Source organism: Penicillium brevicompactum (assembly GCF_028827555.1).
Source record: "Penicillium brevicompactum strain IBT 35665 chromosome Unknown utg000009l_segment0_segment0, whole genome shotgun sequence".
Classification (NCBI taxonomy): domain Eukaryota; kingdom Fungi; phylum Ascomycota; class Eurotiomycetes; order Eurotiales; family Aspergillaceae; genus Penicillium; species Penicillium brevicompactum.
The window spans coordinates 714532-732154 of record NW_026623212.1 but is presented as its reverse complement, the minus strand read 5'-3'; the positions used below and the strand labels follow the sequence as shown (position 1 = coordinate 732154).

Here is a 17623-nt window from a genome sequence, read left to right as displayed (position 1 = left end):
GCATTATGTGGCCAGTTTGTCTGTTGTCCATTACACTACTCCGTACGTACAGCCGCTGTTGGGGAAAAAATTTAAAGAGTTTGACCAATTGTCGGCCAATTTAAGACGCCCCGGGCCATCTTTGGGTCAAGGGCTCCCGCCTGACATCCATCCATGGATGTGATTGGACTATTTCTAGCCACAACGTAAGGGCTATTTACATTTCACCTAAATCGACGTGTATAATATCCACAAGCTCCCCGTCTTCCCTTCCTTCCATATCAGCTCACTTCAACCTTGAAATCTACAAGCTTTTGTCTGCCAAATTCCACACTTTGTTGGGGGAGAAAAACCTTGAGCGCTTCTACAGCTTGTGATTGTCAACAATATGGTTGAACCTGTCAGGGAGTCGATCAAACAGGTGGATGCGAGCACATTGCTTGTCGGTCCCCTGCAACTCCGTCGCTCAAAAGGCTATTCGGATACCTCTACTTGGTATGATCAAGACGACGACATGAGTTATACCCTCACCAAAGCTCCGGTTCCTGCGCCTCCATCCTCACCATAGCAACCCAATGAGTCAGTCAAATTGGTTTATGATGTCGGGGATAGCTCTGCAGTCTGGTCGATAGGAAACAGCGCTTTTTGCAAAGTCAAGCTGTGTGAGCCTGGCATAACACCAGAAGCTGCAACATTGGCGTTCGTTCATAGCCAGCGCCCACATTTCGATATCCCCAAGGTCTTGTACGAAACAGAACACAATGACCGCTCATATCTGTTTCTGAGCAGGGTTCAAGGCCGAACTCTTGGAGACGCTTGGCCCAATCTGGATCAAAAATGGAGACGTCACTACATGAGCGCCATAGTAGATGTTTGCAAGTTTCTCGAGAAAGGGGAGTGCGATGTGCTTCGTGGTGTGGATGGTAAAAACGCTCTTGAGCCATATCTTATCAAATACGGCGCGGAAGATGACTATTCTCCCGGCAACCTCCAACAAGCGTGTGAATCGATGGGCATGGACTGCTCAACTTTTGTTTTTTACCATGCCGACCTTGGCCCCGGAAATATCATAGTGGAAGATATCCCGAAGACCGGCTCAGTTGGTATCATTGACTGGGAGCTTGCTGGATATTTCCCAAGGGGTTGGATCCGGACTAAGTTTCGAATAAGCCGTGGACTGATTCTGGAAGATTCAGCCACAGACAATCCAACTGAGTGGAGGGCAGGGGTTGACAAGTTGCTTGAAGATCATGGATTTGAACACTACGCCTCGCAATGGGCGTCTTGGTCCGATTGACATCATATATAAACTCACTCATCTAAGTACTTGTATGTACAATAAACCCTACAGGGTATAAACGTAAGCCTGCGAAGAAAATTGCAGATGATATAATGAGGCAATCAGTACACGGAACGATCACGTTCACGAGATCTCAAGGCTTACCCACAGTAGAAGCAAATGTGCAGATAGTACTTGATAAAATCCTTTGGAGGAAAGAAGAGTGTCCAGACCGGTATCAATTCATTCCTAGGTTCAAATTGGATGACACGACTACGAATGTTCTTCCAAATCTCTCAGCAACTCCACCAGCTCCGTTTTATTCCATTTCCTCGCCCATTCTAAAGCGGTATCGCCATTAGCATCCTTCACGCCAGTGTCTGCCCCAAGACGTATCAAAATACGGATCGCGTCTGTTTTCCCCTGCTCTGTTGCAATGTGCAATGCAGTCCCTAAGCTCATGGGAAAAAACCGCTGCAGAGTCGGGCCATCCTCATACATTGTCGCATTCAAAGGCGCACCTTTATCGACCAGTAGCGAGATGACATCTCCGAGTTGCTCGTCTCGAGATACGGCACGCTGAAGAAGCTGCCCCTTTTGTACATCACCTCCACGGCTCAGCATCAGTTCGATGACACTGAGACTTGCATTTCGGACAGCGTAAGACAATGGGGTGCAGTCCACCTCGCATCGCGCATTCGGGTTCGCTCCATGGTCCAAAAACCATCTCGTCATCTCGGCGTCCTTTACTGCATAGCTATCACGATAAATGTTTTGTTATTGAAATTAATTTTGAGGAGTGGGTCTGATATACCAAAGTGCAGGAGGTCTCAAAACATCAACCGGCTCATTTATATCCCATCCTGCTTTAAGGAAACGTTCAAGGACGCCTTTTGCCTTGCATTCTGCTGCCCTTCGAGCAAAAGGGGGCGTCATTGGGAAGCCATGGGAGAGAAGGTTCGAGACGATCTCCACTCTGTTCTGTTGAATTGCTTCCAGCATTATATCGTGAAGATCTCCTATATTGAAAGCCTCCGGTTGAGACCTCGACAGCAGTGAGTCCATCACATCCTGGAAGCCTTCCAAGTCCCCAGTGACGCACATAGAACACATTTTTTCAATTGTGTCTAGCGGCGTTCGAAGAGAAATTTGGAGCCTTCCATAGCTAGCGAGTTCCTCTTCTGATGGAAGCAGAATATTCATAGTGGGTGAAGGATATATGAGTAACGTTCAGATGACTTGTCGGTCTTGGAACGGAGTAAGAGAAAGATTGTTTAAAAGAGCGAGGCGCTTAAATAGATGTCAGTGCGTAATTTGTGACCATTCATGCTACAGTCGTACGTAATTTTCAGCTGCCCAGGTGGTAGCTTAAGTCCCCCGACTAATAACTCTCCCTACGTTACACGAATCTACTTTTGATATGAGTTCGCAGGCATGTCATGTTTGTAAAAAGGCTTCATTTCCAAGGTTCCCAGATTCATGTTGCACACCTGGGCAACCACTTACTAAGATTAGTTTGATGAAGATGTTTGCTTCAGTCTTCTCAATATCAGTCGATTAATTTGCGTAGCTGGCGATATAATTAGGCCTTGTTATGCACCGCCTTGTGATCCTTTCCACGTAGTTAAACGAATTCTATAACGACCTGATCGGAGAATCGAAGAAGGTGACGGGGAAGTGGCGTCAAAACAAGATTGAAAGTAGTATTACTCTTCAACCATTCCAAGGTTAATACAGCACGCAGTTTCTCGGGGTTTTGGTGTATTACGCATATCCAAGGCTTTTGCCTTCTTTCTTGAGAGGGTTGAGAAGCCAATCATGTAGTTGATTAATCAATTTGCATTAAAAAATATGTATATCTATGTTTTGTAATCTAAATGTTTGAAATATCGCAAACGCCGCATCAAATATCCAATCCTTTTCCACATCAGTCATGCCAGCAACAACAGTCATCAAATCATTGAAACTGGATGAACTCCCTTCAAAATTACCACTTCTCTATCGTTTCACTCTCTCTCCAATTTTTGAAGATCTCATGCTTTGATGGCCTGCTCTTCATCATCGCTGAAGGCATACTTCGAGAATCGACGAATGTCCTCACCCTTGAAGTAGAACACATAGGGGATAGCACAGCAAGCCAAAGCGATGAAAGCGAGGAGGGAGCTAGCCCACTGGTAGCCCAATCGGTTGTACATCTGCTCTGTAAACAGAACAGTGGAGGCGCCCCACATAGAACGGAGGAAGGTCTTGGCTGCGAGAGCAGATGCTGCTTGGTGCTGGTAGGTATCCACTAAAAATATGTTAGGAGCGATCCAAATGAGATGTTGGGCTTTGAAACATACCAAGGTAGTTGTTGGCCGAGTTGTACAAGAAGATAAAGCCGAAGCCAACGGGCCATCCTCCCATTGCCGGACCCATCCAGTGAAGATCGGTATATGAGGTCCAGGCAAAGATGAAGAGACCAATAGGGACGAGCCAGCAAGACCACATCATCGGGATGAGACGCTTCTCCGCTGGGGGCTTTCCGCCGCATTGGGCTGAGATCTTGAGGTAGTTCTTGTTGACGAAGGGAGCACAGGCTGCGCTCATGAGGACACCGATGGCGAGAGGAATGAACATCAGTCCAGTCATGGAAGCACTCCACCCTTTACCACCCTGGTACACAATTGGGTAGCTAGGTTTCAAGGTCAGCTTTCGGGCCATTTGGTAACAAAGGCGGGTGACTTACGCAACGAAGAACATGTACAGCAAACCATACAAGACAGACATGTAAAGTGCAATAAAAAGCACAATAGGCTCAAGGAAGAGAAGCTGGAAGGGGCGCCAGAGGAAGATGCGCAGCTTCTCTCCCATGGGGCGGGGGTCAAGCTCGCCTTCGGTGGTGTACTTGTCATCGTTCTCAGACTTTCGGAGCTTCTGGGCCCTCTTCTTCAGCAAAATGGGTGCGTATGTCTCGGGGACAGTGAAGGTGATCAGAACCCAGGAAACGAATCCCAAGATCAGCTGGAGCCAGTAAAGCCAACGCCATCCACAGTTATCACCCAAGAAGCCACCGGCAAGAGGACCGATGGCGGGGCCAAGGAATGGGGCAGCACTGAAAGCTGCCATCGGAACACCTCGCTCTTCACTTTTCCACAGATCTGCCAGAGTGCCACCCACGAGAGTCATAGGCGCACTGAATGCTATTCCGTCGATAAGGCGGCAAACGATGAGAGTTCCGATGTTCTTGGAGACAGCACAAGGGATGATGAAGATGACAGCAATGAGGAGGGTAATGGCATAGAGTGGTCGACGTCCGAAGATCTCTGACATGGGAGCGAATACCATTGGTCCTGCAACATGTCAGCACAGAGCCACAATCATCGGGTCCTGGAAATGCTTAGCAACACCAAATCCAACGACAAAGACCGTGACAACAACCAAGCTGACTTCACGAGAGACGCCAAAGTCTTCCATTGGTCCTTCCAAGTCCGCAGTGATGACACTACTGGCAAATGCGACGACAAAACAAGTGAAAGCAACAACCATGGTACAGTACCATTTGTATGCCTTTGACCAGTTCTTGGGGTTTTCGGGGTCATCGAGTGTGAAAGTGACGAGCTTCCAATCTTCCATTTTGCCGGTGACATTTGACTTCACAGGCTTGATGATCTCCCCCGTTCTCGTTTCGGTGGTGTATTCGCGAAGGTCGGCGCCATCACTGACCTCGCGGACAGGTAGGTTGAGGTAATCGGGTTGCTCCCCGGACCCAACAGAGGCGGTCCGGCTGGTCGCGGAGGTGTGGATCTGTTCTGATCGAGGTGTATCCATGTTGATTGAAGTCGTTTTAGACTAGTGGATATATGGGAGGGTCTGACCCAGATAGAAGTATAAAGTGTGATGTTTGTGGAGTGAAGCTTGGAACACCTGGAGGCATCGCATTCTTTTATATCTTATGATCGATAAAATTTCTTCTACTAAAATTTGATCAACGGGCCATTTACGGAAGGGTCGTGCCACGAGCCACTGGTCGGTTGACTTGTTCCTGGACGGGAGGCTTTGATAAGATCAATTACCCGATATGGAAGTGTGGCGCTAGCCGAACTCGGTAATATGCTACGACGACGCCGTAGCTTATATCGACATACTAACCAACTAGTACAAAGTCGACTTATCCTTCAAAGTCTGCCACGTTCTACCCAAGAAAAAATCTGGCTCAGGGATCCAGTCTTTACATATGATGCTCCAAGGTTTCTAATGTCAACTTCCCGTATTCTTGATCATCCACGTTAATCTGACGAGATGCCCACGGGATTTGATGCTCCTTACGGTAATAAGTATCCCATCGTGTAAATATAAGTTTATGAGTGATACATGCTATACAGAATGTAAATTTTGAGACAATCACGTGTCGAATGATGTCTACTTTTGGGAGCTTGAATCACAAATTCTCAGAGTTATGCCGTCATCAACAAAATCCATGATAGTTGTTATCCTTCCCGATTTCCCATCTTGGCGAAGTGGGTCTGGGCTAGGGTCACGCGTGAGATTGATCAAGAGAGCAAAATCCACCGAGCAATGTGGAAATTGAAGACAGCGACGTAAAATCTGCTTACTGGAAATTTCGGTGTATGTGTCAAGACAGCCATCGGAAGATATCCCAGCCTCCATAAATTGTTATTAGCTGGTTTCGTTCCACCCACCCCTGAGGATCCCAACCCTGAATGTCACTGCAGTGTGACAGATCGTGAAGCTTCCTTCAATAAGCTACTCTGTAGAAAACTCTGTTTCTCCCTACGCCATCACCTGGACCCACAGCGCATCAGAAACAGAACCGTTGCTCTTTGCTTGCAAATTTGCCATCCAAGCAGGTGTCGGAGCATATGTCCGAAATAGGAAATTTTTGTGATTGCCGCTTTGGGAATTTACCTCAGGCAATGCGGATCCAGATTCTCCACGCGACCTCTGGTCTAGATTCCGCTCTCTGCCTAACCAGCTATGGTCGAGTTTTCTGGTTGGTGCCGTATCCTTTGACTGAAAAAGCTGGAATTATCATCTGGGTCTCACAAAGTGCAGAAATCGCTGCTCAATATGCATGAAGAGAAATTCTGGAAAGATACGGTTGAATCTATAAGTGAATAATTTGAACAAAGACTCGAAGCCAAAAAAACAAGATATTTTCGAAATGAAAGAATCTCTCCAGCTGATGCGAGTGGATCGGGCTCAATTGCAGAATGATCAAGCCGATCAAGAGCTTCCAAGGTTTCGCAGATGGGAGACAATCTGGGCCATGCTCAAGGAAAACTAGTCCAGATTATTCTTTTCTACAAAGAATTTACCCAGAATGCACCCTGCTAGCAAAGCACTATGGGGCCTGGCACATTCAATACTTCGAGCCTTGTGGCTGCTCAATTGGTATGTTCCTTCCAAGGTTGGTGGTGATTACGCTCAACTATATTCCAGACAGATGCTTTGGGCTCATATCTACATCTTTCCCCAGCAACCGTGGCCGCGAACTCGGGCGTATGCACTTTAATGTAGCAAAATAACCCTCGGGATTGAATCAGAAATTCAACAATAGCATCTCATGTCAATACCTACTTCATCGCAAAGTGACCGTATCATTCCTATTACCTAAGAATGTGTTTTCAAAAATCCATTTTTGGGGTCAATTTTTGGAAGCAGTTCATTGCCCATGTGGTCGCTCAACGCCGGTCATCATGTTAAGCTCGCATTGAGTTGGAAGGCCCCAAGGTTACACCCGAGTTTCTTTGACCTTGAAACTAGTTCAACATATATATCGAGTGATAATTGCCGCTGAGCTTTCGTTAGCACACATTCTATTTCAAAGCTTGATCGTATACTACTATATTGTCTACAACATACAATATGCTAATCAATACAGCAGCTATTTGTTCATGGGTGGTGCCACTCGAACACCCGTAGGCCAGTGAGTATACGCAGTTCCGGCACATAGCATGACCCGAATGCCAAGAGTTCCCCCGCACTTTTGAGCCGGAGAAAAGTATTGCCCAGGTGATGTTCGAGCTGCACAAGTCTTACATACGCAACCTTACAGCAAGAAAATGAAATTTGCACGTTAATTTTGACGAATTTAAGCATGAATCAATCCCAAGGCAAACAGGAGGAAAGTAAGACCGAAAAGTCTATTTGGTGCCAACTATAAAATCGGCCGGTATCGGCACGTGACCCACTTCGATAAGCCGTATTGGGCTTAGTGCGGGGCGGACAATTTTTTTAACAAAAAAAGCGATAGAGTCATCGGTCTACTCTAGAGATCTATCTCAAGCTCACTTGAGAGAGGCACTCGAGCCACTCTTTCTCCCTCGATATCAGGAGATTTAACCTCCCGTCTCCCTGTGTCAATCTGACTTGGGAGAATCCGCCTCACCTTTCTTCACAATGACTTCAACCGATACCTTCGTGGCCATCCCCGGCTCCGTCGCCTTTTCCCGTTCTCGGGGCCATGCAATTGCTGCTAGCATTGGTGTGCAGGATGTTCGTGCTCAGTGGATCCACTACGTCCACACCACGCAACCTTTGGACGAGCCCCAGCGTGCGGTGCTTGAGCAATTGCTTCGTTACGGCGACATCACCGACGTCCCTGCTTCCTTCGAATCGACCGACGGAGAATTCGATACCTTCTACATCTACCCCCGAAACGGCACCGTCTCACCATGGAGCTCGCAGGCAACCGGCATCTCCCACGTTTGTGGTTTGCAGAAGTACGTCAAGCGCATTGAGCGGGGTATGAAGGTTTCATGTCTTCGCAGCAGTGCTGAGGACTACAAGCCGAAGTACTTGGACACTCTGCATGACCGCATGACCCAGATCATCGGCCAGGATGAACCTGAGCTGAGTCTCATGTTCTCTGAGCACGCTCCCCAGCCGCTCAAGACCATCTCTCTGAAGGACAGCACCAAGTCGCCCAAGGAGATTCTCCAGGAAGCAAACAAGGAACTCGGTCTGGCTTTGGAAGAGTCAGAGATTGATTACCTTGCTGAGGCATATGGTCCCAACGGTGCCATTGCCCGTGACCCCACCGATGTCGAGCTCTTCATGTTCGCGCAGGTCAACTCCGAGCACTGCCGACACAAGCAGTTCAATGCCTCTTGGGTCATCGATGGCAAGCCCATGCCAAACAGTCTCTTTGCTATGATTCGCAACACACACAAGAAGCACCCCGAGCACACCGTCAGTGCCTACAGCGATAACGCCGCCGTGCTGGAGGGCGCCGAGTCCGCCTTCTGGGCTCCCGACCCCACCACTGGACAATGGTTGCACACCAAGGAAGTCGTCCACTTCTTGGCCAAGGTCGAGACTCACAACCACCCTACTGCGGTTTCACCTTACCCAGGTGCCGCCACCGGTTCCGGTGGTGAGATCCGTGACGAGGGTGCCGTCGGTCGGGGCTCCCGTCCCAAGGCTGGTCTCTCCGGATATTGTGTGTCGGATCTTTTGATTCCTGACAACAAGCAGCCATGGGAGCTCGATGTTGGCAAGCCCAACCACATTGCCAGCGCTTTGGACATCATGCTTGAGGCGCCTATTGGTAGTGCTGCTTTCAACAACGAGTTCGGTCGTCCTTGCATTGGTGGATACTTCCGTACTCTGCTCACTGAGATTGACGTGGGCAATGGCGAGAAGGAGGTTCGCGGATACCACAAGCCCATCATGATCGCTGGTGGTGTTGGAACCGTTCGTCCCCAACACGCCATCAAGCACCCGGAAGTTGTGAAGCCCGGTGCTTTCCTCGTTGTTCTTGGTGGCCCTGCCATGCTCATTGGTCTGGGTGGAGGCGCTGCCTCCAGTATCGCTTCTGGCGAAGGATCTGCTGAGCTCGACTTTGCCAGTGTTCAGCGCGGCAACGCCGAGGTTCAGCGCCGAGCCCAGGAAGTTATCAACGCCTGTGTGGCTATGGGAGACAACAACCCCATCAAGTTCATCCACGACGTTGGTGCCGGTGGTCTTTCCAACGCTCTTCCCGAGCTTATTCATGATTCCGGTCTGGGAGCTACTTTCGAGCTCCGTGAAATCGACAACACTGACCGCAGCATGAGCCCCATGCAAATCTGGTGCTGTGAGGCCCAGGAGCGTTACGTCATGGCTGTTGGCGAGGACAGCATGAACAAGTTCACTGCCATTGCCAACCGTGAGCGCTGTGGCTTCTCCGTCGTTGGCCGTGGAGGTGGTACTTCCGAGGAGGAGAAGAGACTCATCCTTCTTGACCGGGAGTCCAAGGAGTACCCAGCTCCTATCGACCTGCCCTTGTCTGTTCTCTTCGGAAAGACCCCTCGCATGACACGCACTGTCGACTCGCGCAAGCTGAAGCTTCCTGCTGTCGACTCCAGCCTTGCCAAATACCTGCCTAACCTGTCAGTCAAGATGGACATTGTCGATGAGGCTGTCAAGAGAGTTTTGTCGCTGCCCGCAGTTGGCTCCAAGTCTTTCTTGATTACCATCGGAGACCGTACCGTTGGTGGTCTCACTGCTCGTGACCAGATGGTTGGCAAGTGGCAAACTCCAGTGTCCGATGTCTCGGTCACTGCCACTTCCTTGGCTCAAGGTACCAAGACCGGTGAGGCTTTCGCTATGGGTGAGAAGCCTACCTTGGCTCTCATTTCCGCGGGCGCATCTGCTCGCATGGCTGTTGCCGAATCTCTTATGAACCTTGCTGCCTCCGACCTTGTTGAGCGTCTGAGCCAAGTCAAGCTGTCTGCCAACTGGATGTGTGCCGGTAACCACCCCGGTGAGGGCGCCGCTATCTATGAAGCCGTCGAGGCCATCGGTCTGGATCTGTGCCCCAAGCTTGGCATCAGTATTCCCGTTGGCAAGGACTCCATGTCCATGAAGATGAAGTGGAAGGACGAGGCCTCCAACGAGGCTAAGGAAGTCACTGCCCCCATGTCTTGTGTCATCTCCGCTTTCGCTCCCGTCGGCGATATCACCAAGACCTGGACCCCCGCTCTTCGTCGTGTTGACGATGTCGGCGAGACTGTTCTCATGTTTGTCGACCTTTCATTCGGTCGCAAGACTCTTGGTGGATCTGCCCTTGCTCAGGTCTTCAACGAAGTTGGCTCTGAGTGCCCTGACGTTCACGACGTTGATCTCTTCCGTGACTTCTTCGATGCTACCCAGCAGCTTCAGGAGGCTGGAATCGTCTTGGCCTACCACGACCGTTCCGATGGTGGTCTCCTGACCACCTTGGCCGAAATGATGTTCGCTGGCCGCTGTGGTGTTGACATCTCCCTTGACACCATCTGCTCTTCCTTCAACGTCAAGGATGTTATCGAGTCCCTCTTCACCGAAGAGCTCGGTGCCGTGTTCCAGGTTCGCAAGGAGCACGAGATCCAGTTCCGCTCATGCTTCGCTACCTGCGGTCCTCCTCCTGGTCTGATCCACAAGATTGGACGTGTCTCTGAGAAGCCTCAGCAGAACCTTGCCATCTACCACAAGGCCTCTCTGATTTACCGCAACACCCGTTCCAGCCTCCAGCAGACCTGGGCCAAGACCTCCCACGCCATGCAGAAGATCCGTGACAACGCGGACTGTGCTGACCAGGAGTACGCCAACATCCTTGATGACGCCAACCCCGGTCTCTCTTGGAACCCAACCTTCGACCCCAAGGACAAGGGCCTGCCTATGATGACCAGCCTTTCCCAATACTCTCCCTTCGCCAACAAGCCTCGCGTTGCCATTCTCCGTGAGCAGGGTGTCAACAGTCAAGCCGAGATGGCCTTCGCCTTCAACACCGCCGGATTCTCCGCCGTCGACGTTCACATGACCGACATCATCTCCGGCCGTGTGTCTCTTGCCAGCTTCGCCGGTCTCGCCGCCTGTGGTGGTTTCTCCTACGGTGACGTCCTCGGCGCCGGTCAAGGTTGGGCCAAGTCCGTGCTGCTGCACGATAACACTCGCAAGGAGTTCCAAGACTTCTTCGAGCGCCCCGACACCTTCGCCCTCGGTGTCTGCAACGGTTGTCAGTTCTTGTCTCGCGTCAAGGATCTCATTCCCGGCGCAGGCTACTGGCCCAGCTTCGAGCGCAACACCAGTGAACAATACGAAGGTCGTGTCTGTATGGCCCGCATCTCCGACCCGGATCCTTCCAACCCCAGTGTCTTCTTCCATGGTATGGACGGCACCTCTCTGCCCATCGCCGTTGCCCACGGTGAGGGTCGTGCCTCTTTCGCCAACTCTCAGGGTGTCTCGGCTTCGGACTTTGTTCGCGAGGGTCTTGCTCCCGTTCGTTTCGTCGACAATGCTTCTCTGAAGCCCACCATGAAGTACCCCTACAACCCCAACGGCAGTCCCGAGGGTATTGCCGGTGTGCGCAGCCCCGACGGCCGTGTCCTGGCCATCATGCCTCACCCCGAGCGCACCGTCATGAACGGTATTGCCAGCTGGCTGCCACCCAATGCCGAGACCTGGGGAGATATTGGTCCTTGGGGACGTGTCTTCTACAGCGCCAGACGCTGGGTCGGTTAAAATGTGTAGTTCAATGTATTTACGAAGCTTATTCCATGTTCACTTTTTTTTGTCTATAGTCGGTCCGTAAGGAGGATCAGAATGACCACTAGGGTATATAGGACTCTCAAAATCAAATTTCTATAGTTTCAATTCCAAGCACTCGTTCTTGCGTACAGAGTACGGAATAGAGAGTAGCACTATACAACGGGCCGGGACGGGTTTACGGATTTACCGATAACAGCAGATAAGTGGGTCTGGTTATCGCTTGGCGGGGTGACTCTATTCGGACAAAATTAGTCACAGTTCTTTTGTACGCTCGACATCGCCCTCCCTACGCTACGGCACCGACTCTTGGTATAAGGACATTGAATCACGTTCAATTCTGCCGACACAATGGACTCCGAAGCCCAGGCCCGTTTTGATCTCATCGCCTCCAACCTCCAGGAGTTCCTCAACCCGGAGATCATCGAGAAGATCTTGATTGAAAAGCGCTCCCCGCGCGTGTACTGGGGAACCGCGACTACTGGGTTAGTAGCAATTGGATACCGAACGCAACACCGGCGCCCCTAACAATATCTACGCATGCAGTCGACCCCACATCGGATATTTCCTCCCGGCCCTCAAGATCGCGCAACTCCTCAAGGCAGACTGCGAGGTCACCGTCCTCCTCGCTGATATTCATGGATTCCTCGATAACGTGCGCCTCCCCCGGATACTCTGTCGTAGAGGAGACTGAGAACTAATGGCCATTCGCATTTAGTTGAAAGCACCCCTCGAATTGGTCGACAACCGCGCTATTTACTGTGGGTATCCTTGAACTAAAGCCGGCTATATAAATTGACTTACACATCTACCAGACCGAAATGTCGTCACTGCCCTCGTCCAGTCTGTGGGTGTCGACACCTCAAAGCTGAACTTCGTTCTCGGATCATCTTACCAAAAATCCCCCGAATATGTGATGGACGTTTACCGCATGGCCTCCATGGTCTCTGAGAGTGCCGCTAAGAAGGCCGGTGCTGAGGTAATGATTCTTCTCTACATTCTTGGTTTGCGCTAAACGTTTCAAAGGTTGTCAAACAAACTGGCAATGCGCCTCTCTCTGGATTGCTTTACCCTATTCTCCAAGTGCTCGATGAGCAACATCTTAACGCTGATTGCCAGCTTGGAGGAGTCGACCAACGTAAATTGTTCACGGTATGTTGTTATATTCACCAATTCTAGAGTTAAATGCTGACATCATAACCTGCAGTACGCCATAGCATATCCCTTACTCGTGTCGACAAGCTTAACTAACTCCTCACAGTGCGGCAACAGAATGGCTCCCCAAGCTCGGATACTCAGTTCGCGCCCACATCATGAACCCTATGATGGCTGGACTCGGTGGGCAAAAGATGTCCTCTTCTGACGGCGCAGGTAAATTGAATCACTCAATCGCTCGTAGACTGTCCCCTGCTTTGGGGACCTAATAGGAAACCCGACCGCTAACGAGCAATAGATGCCAAGATCGACCTGCTGGACACAGCAGAGGCTGTCGCAAAGAAGATTAAGAAAGCGGAGTGCTTCCCCAAGATTGTGGAAGAGAACGGTGTCCTTTCAATTGTCGAGAACATCTTGTTCCCAGCCGCTGTTCTTAACGGCCACGGTGAATTCCGCGTTGAGCGCAGGGACGCCGAGCCATTGGTTTACACCTCCATCGCTCAAGTCAAGGAAGATTACGCCAAGGATCTCTTGACTCCTCAAATCCTGAAGCCCGCTGTGTCAGCTGCCATGGTCAGCCTGATGGCCCCCATCCAGGCAGCATACGAAGCCTCCGCCGATTGGCAGGAGATCACATTGAAGGCCTACCCTCCTCCCGTGGTTCACAAGAAGGTGAAGAAGGTCAAGGACCGCGGCTCTCGTTTCCCCGGTGCTAAGCAAGAAAACGCGAAGCCAGAAGAGGCCAAGCCTGCGGAAGATGCTCCTACTGAGCAGCTTGCTCAGACAAGCATCTAAAGTGCAAGTACTTCAGCCAATCATCTGCATAGAGTGGAGTTTTGAACAGACGGTCTGAAGACAAAAATCACCAAGAGAGAATACATGTGTCTTAGCATTGAATGTCACTTATACCAAGCGCGTGGACAAACTACCGACCCACCCAAGCATTCCAAGGTTCTTCCATCTACTCCGTACTTTGGGCTCCGCCCTTCGTACCCTGGGTCGACGTTCTATACGTCTCCCACTTAGAACAGAACGCCCTAAATCCTCTTCAAACATGGAATCCCACTAGCTCCCGACCGTACAATCGAATTGTACTCCGTACTCCGTACTGTAGCACCAATCCGGCAAAAGAGTGGATCCGCGAACCCCTACGTCACATCTCATCTCCCATCCGATCGCAGATCGCAGATCCGCTCCTATTTTTCCCAACACCTCAATCAACATGAAGCTCCTCGTATTATCCAGCCTTGTCGCCCTCGCAGTCAGCGAGTTCTCCTGCATCAAGCCCGTCAACCCTATCCCCGCAGGACCACCGGGTCTTTGTTGCAAGGACCTAGTCGAATACCCGATCCTGAGCTTTCTCTACACGGGCAACACATGTACGAATTGTGAAAGGGTTTCAAGTGAAGAGTTTCTGTAACGACTGACGAATCCAGGCACGAGAGCGGTTAAGATCGACGAGGCGGCGGATGGGTCTACGACGTATGAGTCGTGCGAGGCGGATTCAAAGGCTGCGTGCTGTGATCCGGTAAGATTGCCGAGACGATGGGGAGATCTGTGTTAATTTGTGGACCGTGTAGCTTGTTACGGAGATAGAGAAGACGGGGAACATTGCTTGCGTGTTGCCGGAATAAGGGATACGAGGCTCGGACGGGAAGACGGGAAGCACGGAGGACGGAGAACGGAATGGAGGAACTGGAATGCGACGTGAAACGAGAGCATGAGCTTTCGATCTAATCGAGATCGTTAAGTTTGGCTATTTTCGGGTTGAAACACGGGGGGATTATTCAAAACACGGTTGGCCGTGGACCGTGAACCGTGGGTGGATAAAGAGTAAAGAGTAAATAATCAGCACGAAGTAAAGAGTGCAGGAATGGATTCTCCTATTGAATGGAGTTGCATGATCGCAAAAAGGCGTTTGAGAAACAAGTCGCTGAACTCGAGAAGAACAAACCACCCAAAATAGTACCACCCAAGCATTGAGATGGAAGAAATAGACATTAAACATCCTGGAACACTTCGGTCTCCACAAGGGGCTGAATAACAAAGTCCGAGAAATAGCCACCAACGCCGAAGTTTAACTTGAAAAACACAAAAGAGAAAGCCGACCCATAGACATTACAAATATGAAGTATCAAAAGCAAATGGAAAAGCAAGAACAGAAACAGAGGCAAACGAAAAGCGGAGTGAAAGTAGCTCCAAAAAGAACACAATAGGAAATAGAAAGCAGAACAAATCAAGACTTGTTCTTTTTTCCAAGCTTCAATCCCAGAAATCCACGACCAGGCGCGAAGCTATTATGGCGCGCATGGCGGCGCTGGCTCGACTTCCGCACGATATTTGTATCGGCACGAATCGGCTGAGTAGCGACTGAGATCTGCGAGGAAGCAGGGCCATGAGGATCGAACTCGGAGCGTAGACTGCTCAATGAAGCCACACTGGAGGAAGAATGTTTCCTCGTCATGCGACGCATCATTAAAGGAGAGCGATGGGAAAGGATGTTTGAGACGCTGTAGCTTGCTGAGCGTTTTGCGGAAGCGATGGACACAGGACTGCTGGTTCTAGTAAGGCTAGGTAGGCTTTCGTGATCATGATCGTGGATCGTAGACAGGGTAGAGTCTTCTGGGGAGAAGGGGGTTGTTGGGACGGAGTAAGGGGCACTGGTGCTGCTAGAGGTGCGTGTTGATGGGGGCCGGCGAGATTCACGTCGGATGGTTAGGGGTGGAGGGGACATGTCTGAGCTTGAGGTTCTGGGGCGACGATCTTGGGTGCGGAGGTAGGGAACTGAGGGGATGTCGGAGACTCGGTTGATTGTTGCTGAAGGAGATTCATCGAATGGGAGGCTTGGGGGGTTTGTGATTTCTGAGAGGGGGGGTTCGCTTGGACAGCTCTGGACGGTTCAGTCGGCTGTCTGATCTGAGGGTTGCAGGGCGGGTTCTGCTGCTTTCCCGTGAGCGAGAGCTGGGACGAGACTTGGGGGTCTTTCGTGAGCCGAGGGCGTTGATTAGGACGACTGTAGGACGGGTGCGAGGTTCCATAAAGGTGACCTTCTGGGCAACTTGAATGTCTGCTTCCTCAACGGAGAAGATGGATGAGGGAGAAGGAGATCGAGACCTATGATTGGCGAGTCGAGGCTTTGGGGAGGCATAGATTGATGGTTGCATGAACATGCTGGATGCCAGTTGGAGAGGAGAGTCTGGCGAGGGTAGTTCTAGGACCATCTGGTCCTCGGGGTTGAAAACATATGCCTCCTCGCCAAAGACCGCGCTGCCATTTCTCTTAATGGTGTCCGTGGAGACGGGCCTGGGTCGTTTAGTTACCGGAGGCGACAAGAGGCGCTCCTCACGGTCAGACTCAGGGTCCATCTGCGATGATTCATCGGTACTGAGATCTGAGTCGAAGGTTCCGCGGTTGGATTCGACTGGAGAGGAAAGTAGATCTTGGGGACCAGCATCGGATTCAGATACCGTCTCTTCGTCGGATTCATAGCGATCCTGGAGACTGTGACGACTCAAGCGGTGTAGGCCGATAGTTGGTTCATACATGGCCATATTAAGGAGTAAGAGAGAGTAGTAAAAAAAAGGCAAGTAGCAATGTCGTGTAGGAATATCGTATCCCAGAGGCGGTTCGAAACAGTTGAAGAGCAGAGAAGCCAGCCCTCTATGAATAGTAGTGAAGACAGGGTATACAGGAGACCAGCTCAAGGAGACACAACCCCTCAGAGATAGAAAAATGCAAAGGAGAGATCCTAGGCGGCAAAATGGGTGTAAAGGCTCTTTAAAGGGAGCGGAACTCAGGAGCTCCCAGGGGATGCAAAATATAATATATTCTAAAAAAAATGGAGAAAGGAAAAAGGAAAGGAAAAGTCCATGAAGAAACCAGCCATGATCCACCCAGGGACTTTTCCAGGGCCCTGTGCACGTGTAGGAGAGAAGCAAAGGCTAGCAAGGCCACTTACGTTGGTAGCAGAGAGAGAAGGAGTGATGTGATTTGGTATCAACCCTTGCATGAGGAACAAATAGGGCGGGGGTTGGGGCAGTTTCAGCAAACCTTTTTTGATGAAAAGAGGCTAAGTTAGGTAAAATCAGTAAGAATTAATCAATTAATCAACTGCTGTAGTACGGAGTAAAGATGGCTTAATGCAGAAAGAAAATAAAATCTGATATATCAACGTGAGCTGTCGTTGGTCAAGGGCCCCTGCACCTAAACACACGAACTATGCAATTCGTCTGTTGATTGGCTACGTATCATTCCCGCAAAGTCCACTTCGAGAAAATCACTATCCAACGGCGCTTGGAGAACGGAAAAATATGGGAATCGAGCTGAGCATCCAATCACAGTATACCCGGAAAAAAGCCAGCGGGATGGAGTACCCATTTACAAATAGATTCGAATTCCAAGACGACATCGCCCGAAAATTGGGAGTGGAGAGAGAGAGTAGGATCTGATTAAAGTGTCATTAACCACAAGAGTTGCCAAGTTTAGCCGCCGCCTGAGATCAGTGGGGCATGTATAGCTCAAACACGCTACGACGAACCCCCCAGGCGTCTTAGCTTCAAACCGTAGCGTCTCGCGCCGGAGTATCCAGCTACCGACATGCTCCGTCCTTGCCAAGGGGGTTTTCTCGGGCCTTCAGGGGGATATCCTTCGTCATACCCTAAAGGACCTGCAGGCCCTGAAAGCCCTGAGAGCCCTGAAGGA

The 17623-nt window shown here is 50.4% G+C and overlaps 7 protein-coding genes across 7 annotated transcripts; 4 read left to right on the top strand and 3 right to left on the bottom strand.

Moving 5' to 3' along the window:
* Positions 1-367: 367 nt before the first annotated feature.
* On the top strand, positions 368-1276 carry N7506_011721 (uncharacterized protein; the record flags this gene model as incomplete). The annotated part of the gene is made up of 2 exons (XM_056961012.1): positions 368-520; positions 548-1276. 2 exons carry the CDS (start codon positions 368-370, stop codon positions 1274-1276), a joined length of 882 nt encoding a protein of 293 aa, XP_056805546.1.
* Positions 1277-1531: 255 nt separating this feature from the next.
* N7506_011720 (ankyrin repeat domain-containing protein) lies at positions 1532-2371 on the bottom strand (the record flags this gene model as incomplete). The annotated part of the gene is made up of 2 exons (XM_056961011.1): positions 1532-2015; positions 2073-2371. 2 exons carry the CDS (start codon positions 2369-2371, stop codon positions 1532-1534), a joined length of 783 nt encoding a protein of 260 aa, XP_056805545.1.
* Positions 2372-3291: 920 nt separating this feature from the next.
* On the bottom strand, positions 3292-5068 carry N7506_011719 (MFS transporter; the record flags this gene model as incomplete). The annotated part of the gene is made up of 4 exons (XM_056961010.1): positions 3292-3548; positions 3601-3932; positions 3987-4590; positions 4648-5068. The coding sequence occupies 4 exons, from the start codon at positions 5066-5068 to the stop codon at positions 3292-3294; spliced, it is 1614 nt and encodes a 537-aa protein (XP_056805544.1).
* A 2592-nt stretch (positions 5069-7660) lies between these two features.
* N7506_011718 (phosphoribosylformylglycinamidine synthase) lies at positions 7661-11743 on the top strand (the record flags this gene model as incomplete). Its single annotated transcript, XM_056961009.1, has 1 exon — positions 7661-11743. The coding sequence occupies one exon, from the start codon at positions 7661-7663 to the stop codon at positions 11741-11743; it is 4083 nt and encodes a 1360-aa protein (XP_056805543.1).
* A 375-nt stretch (positions 11744-12118) lies between these two features.
* On the top strand, positions 12119-13717 carry N7506_011717 (tyrosine--tRNA ligase TYS1; the record flags this gene model as incomplete). The annotated part of the gene is made up of 7 exons (XM_056961008.1): positions 12119-12252; positions 12314-12422; positions 12486-12528; positions 12583-12746; positions 12794-12919; positions 13054-13138; positions 13221-13717. The coding sequence occupies 7 exons, from the start codon at positions 12119-12121 to the stop codon at positions 13715-13717; spliced, it is 1158 nt and encodes a 385-aa protein (XP_056805542.1).
* Positions 13718-14144: 427 nt separating this feature from the next.
* N7506_011716 (uncharacterized protein) lies at positions 14145-14556 on the top strand (the record flags this gene model as incomplete). The annotated part of the gene is made up of 3 exons (XM_056961007.1): positions 14145-14301; positions 14359-14450; positions 14503-14556. 3 exons carry the CDS (start codon positions 14145-14147, stop codon positions 14554-14556), a joined length of 303 nt encoding a protein of 100 aa, XP_056805541.1.
* Positions 14557-15158: 602 nt separating this feature from the next.
* N7506_011715 (uncharacterized protein) lies at positions 15159-16473 on the bottom strand (the record flags this gene model as incomplete). The annotated part of the gene is made up of 2 exons (XM_056961006.1): positions 15159-15765; positions 15809-16473. 2 exons carry the CDS (start codon positions 16471-16473, stop codon positions 15159-15161), a joined length of 1272 nt encoding a protein of 423 aa, XP_056805540.1.
* Between the last annotated feature and the right edge of the window lie 1150 nt (positions 16474-17623).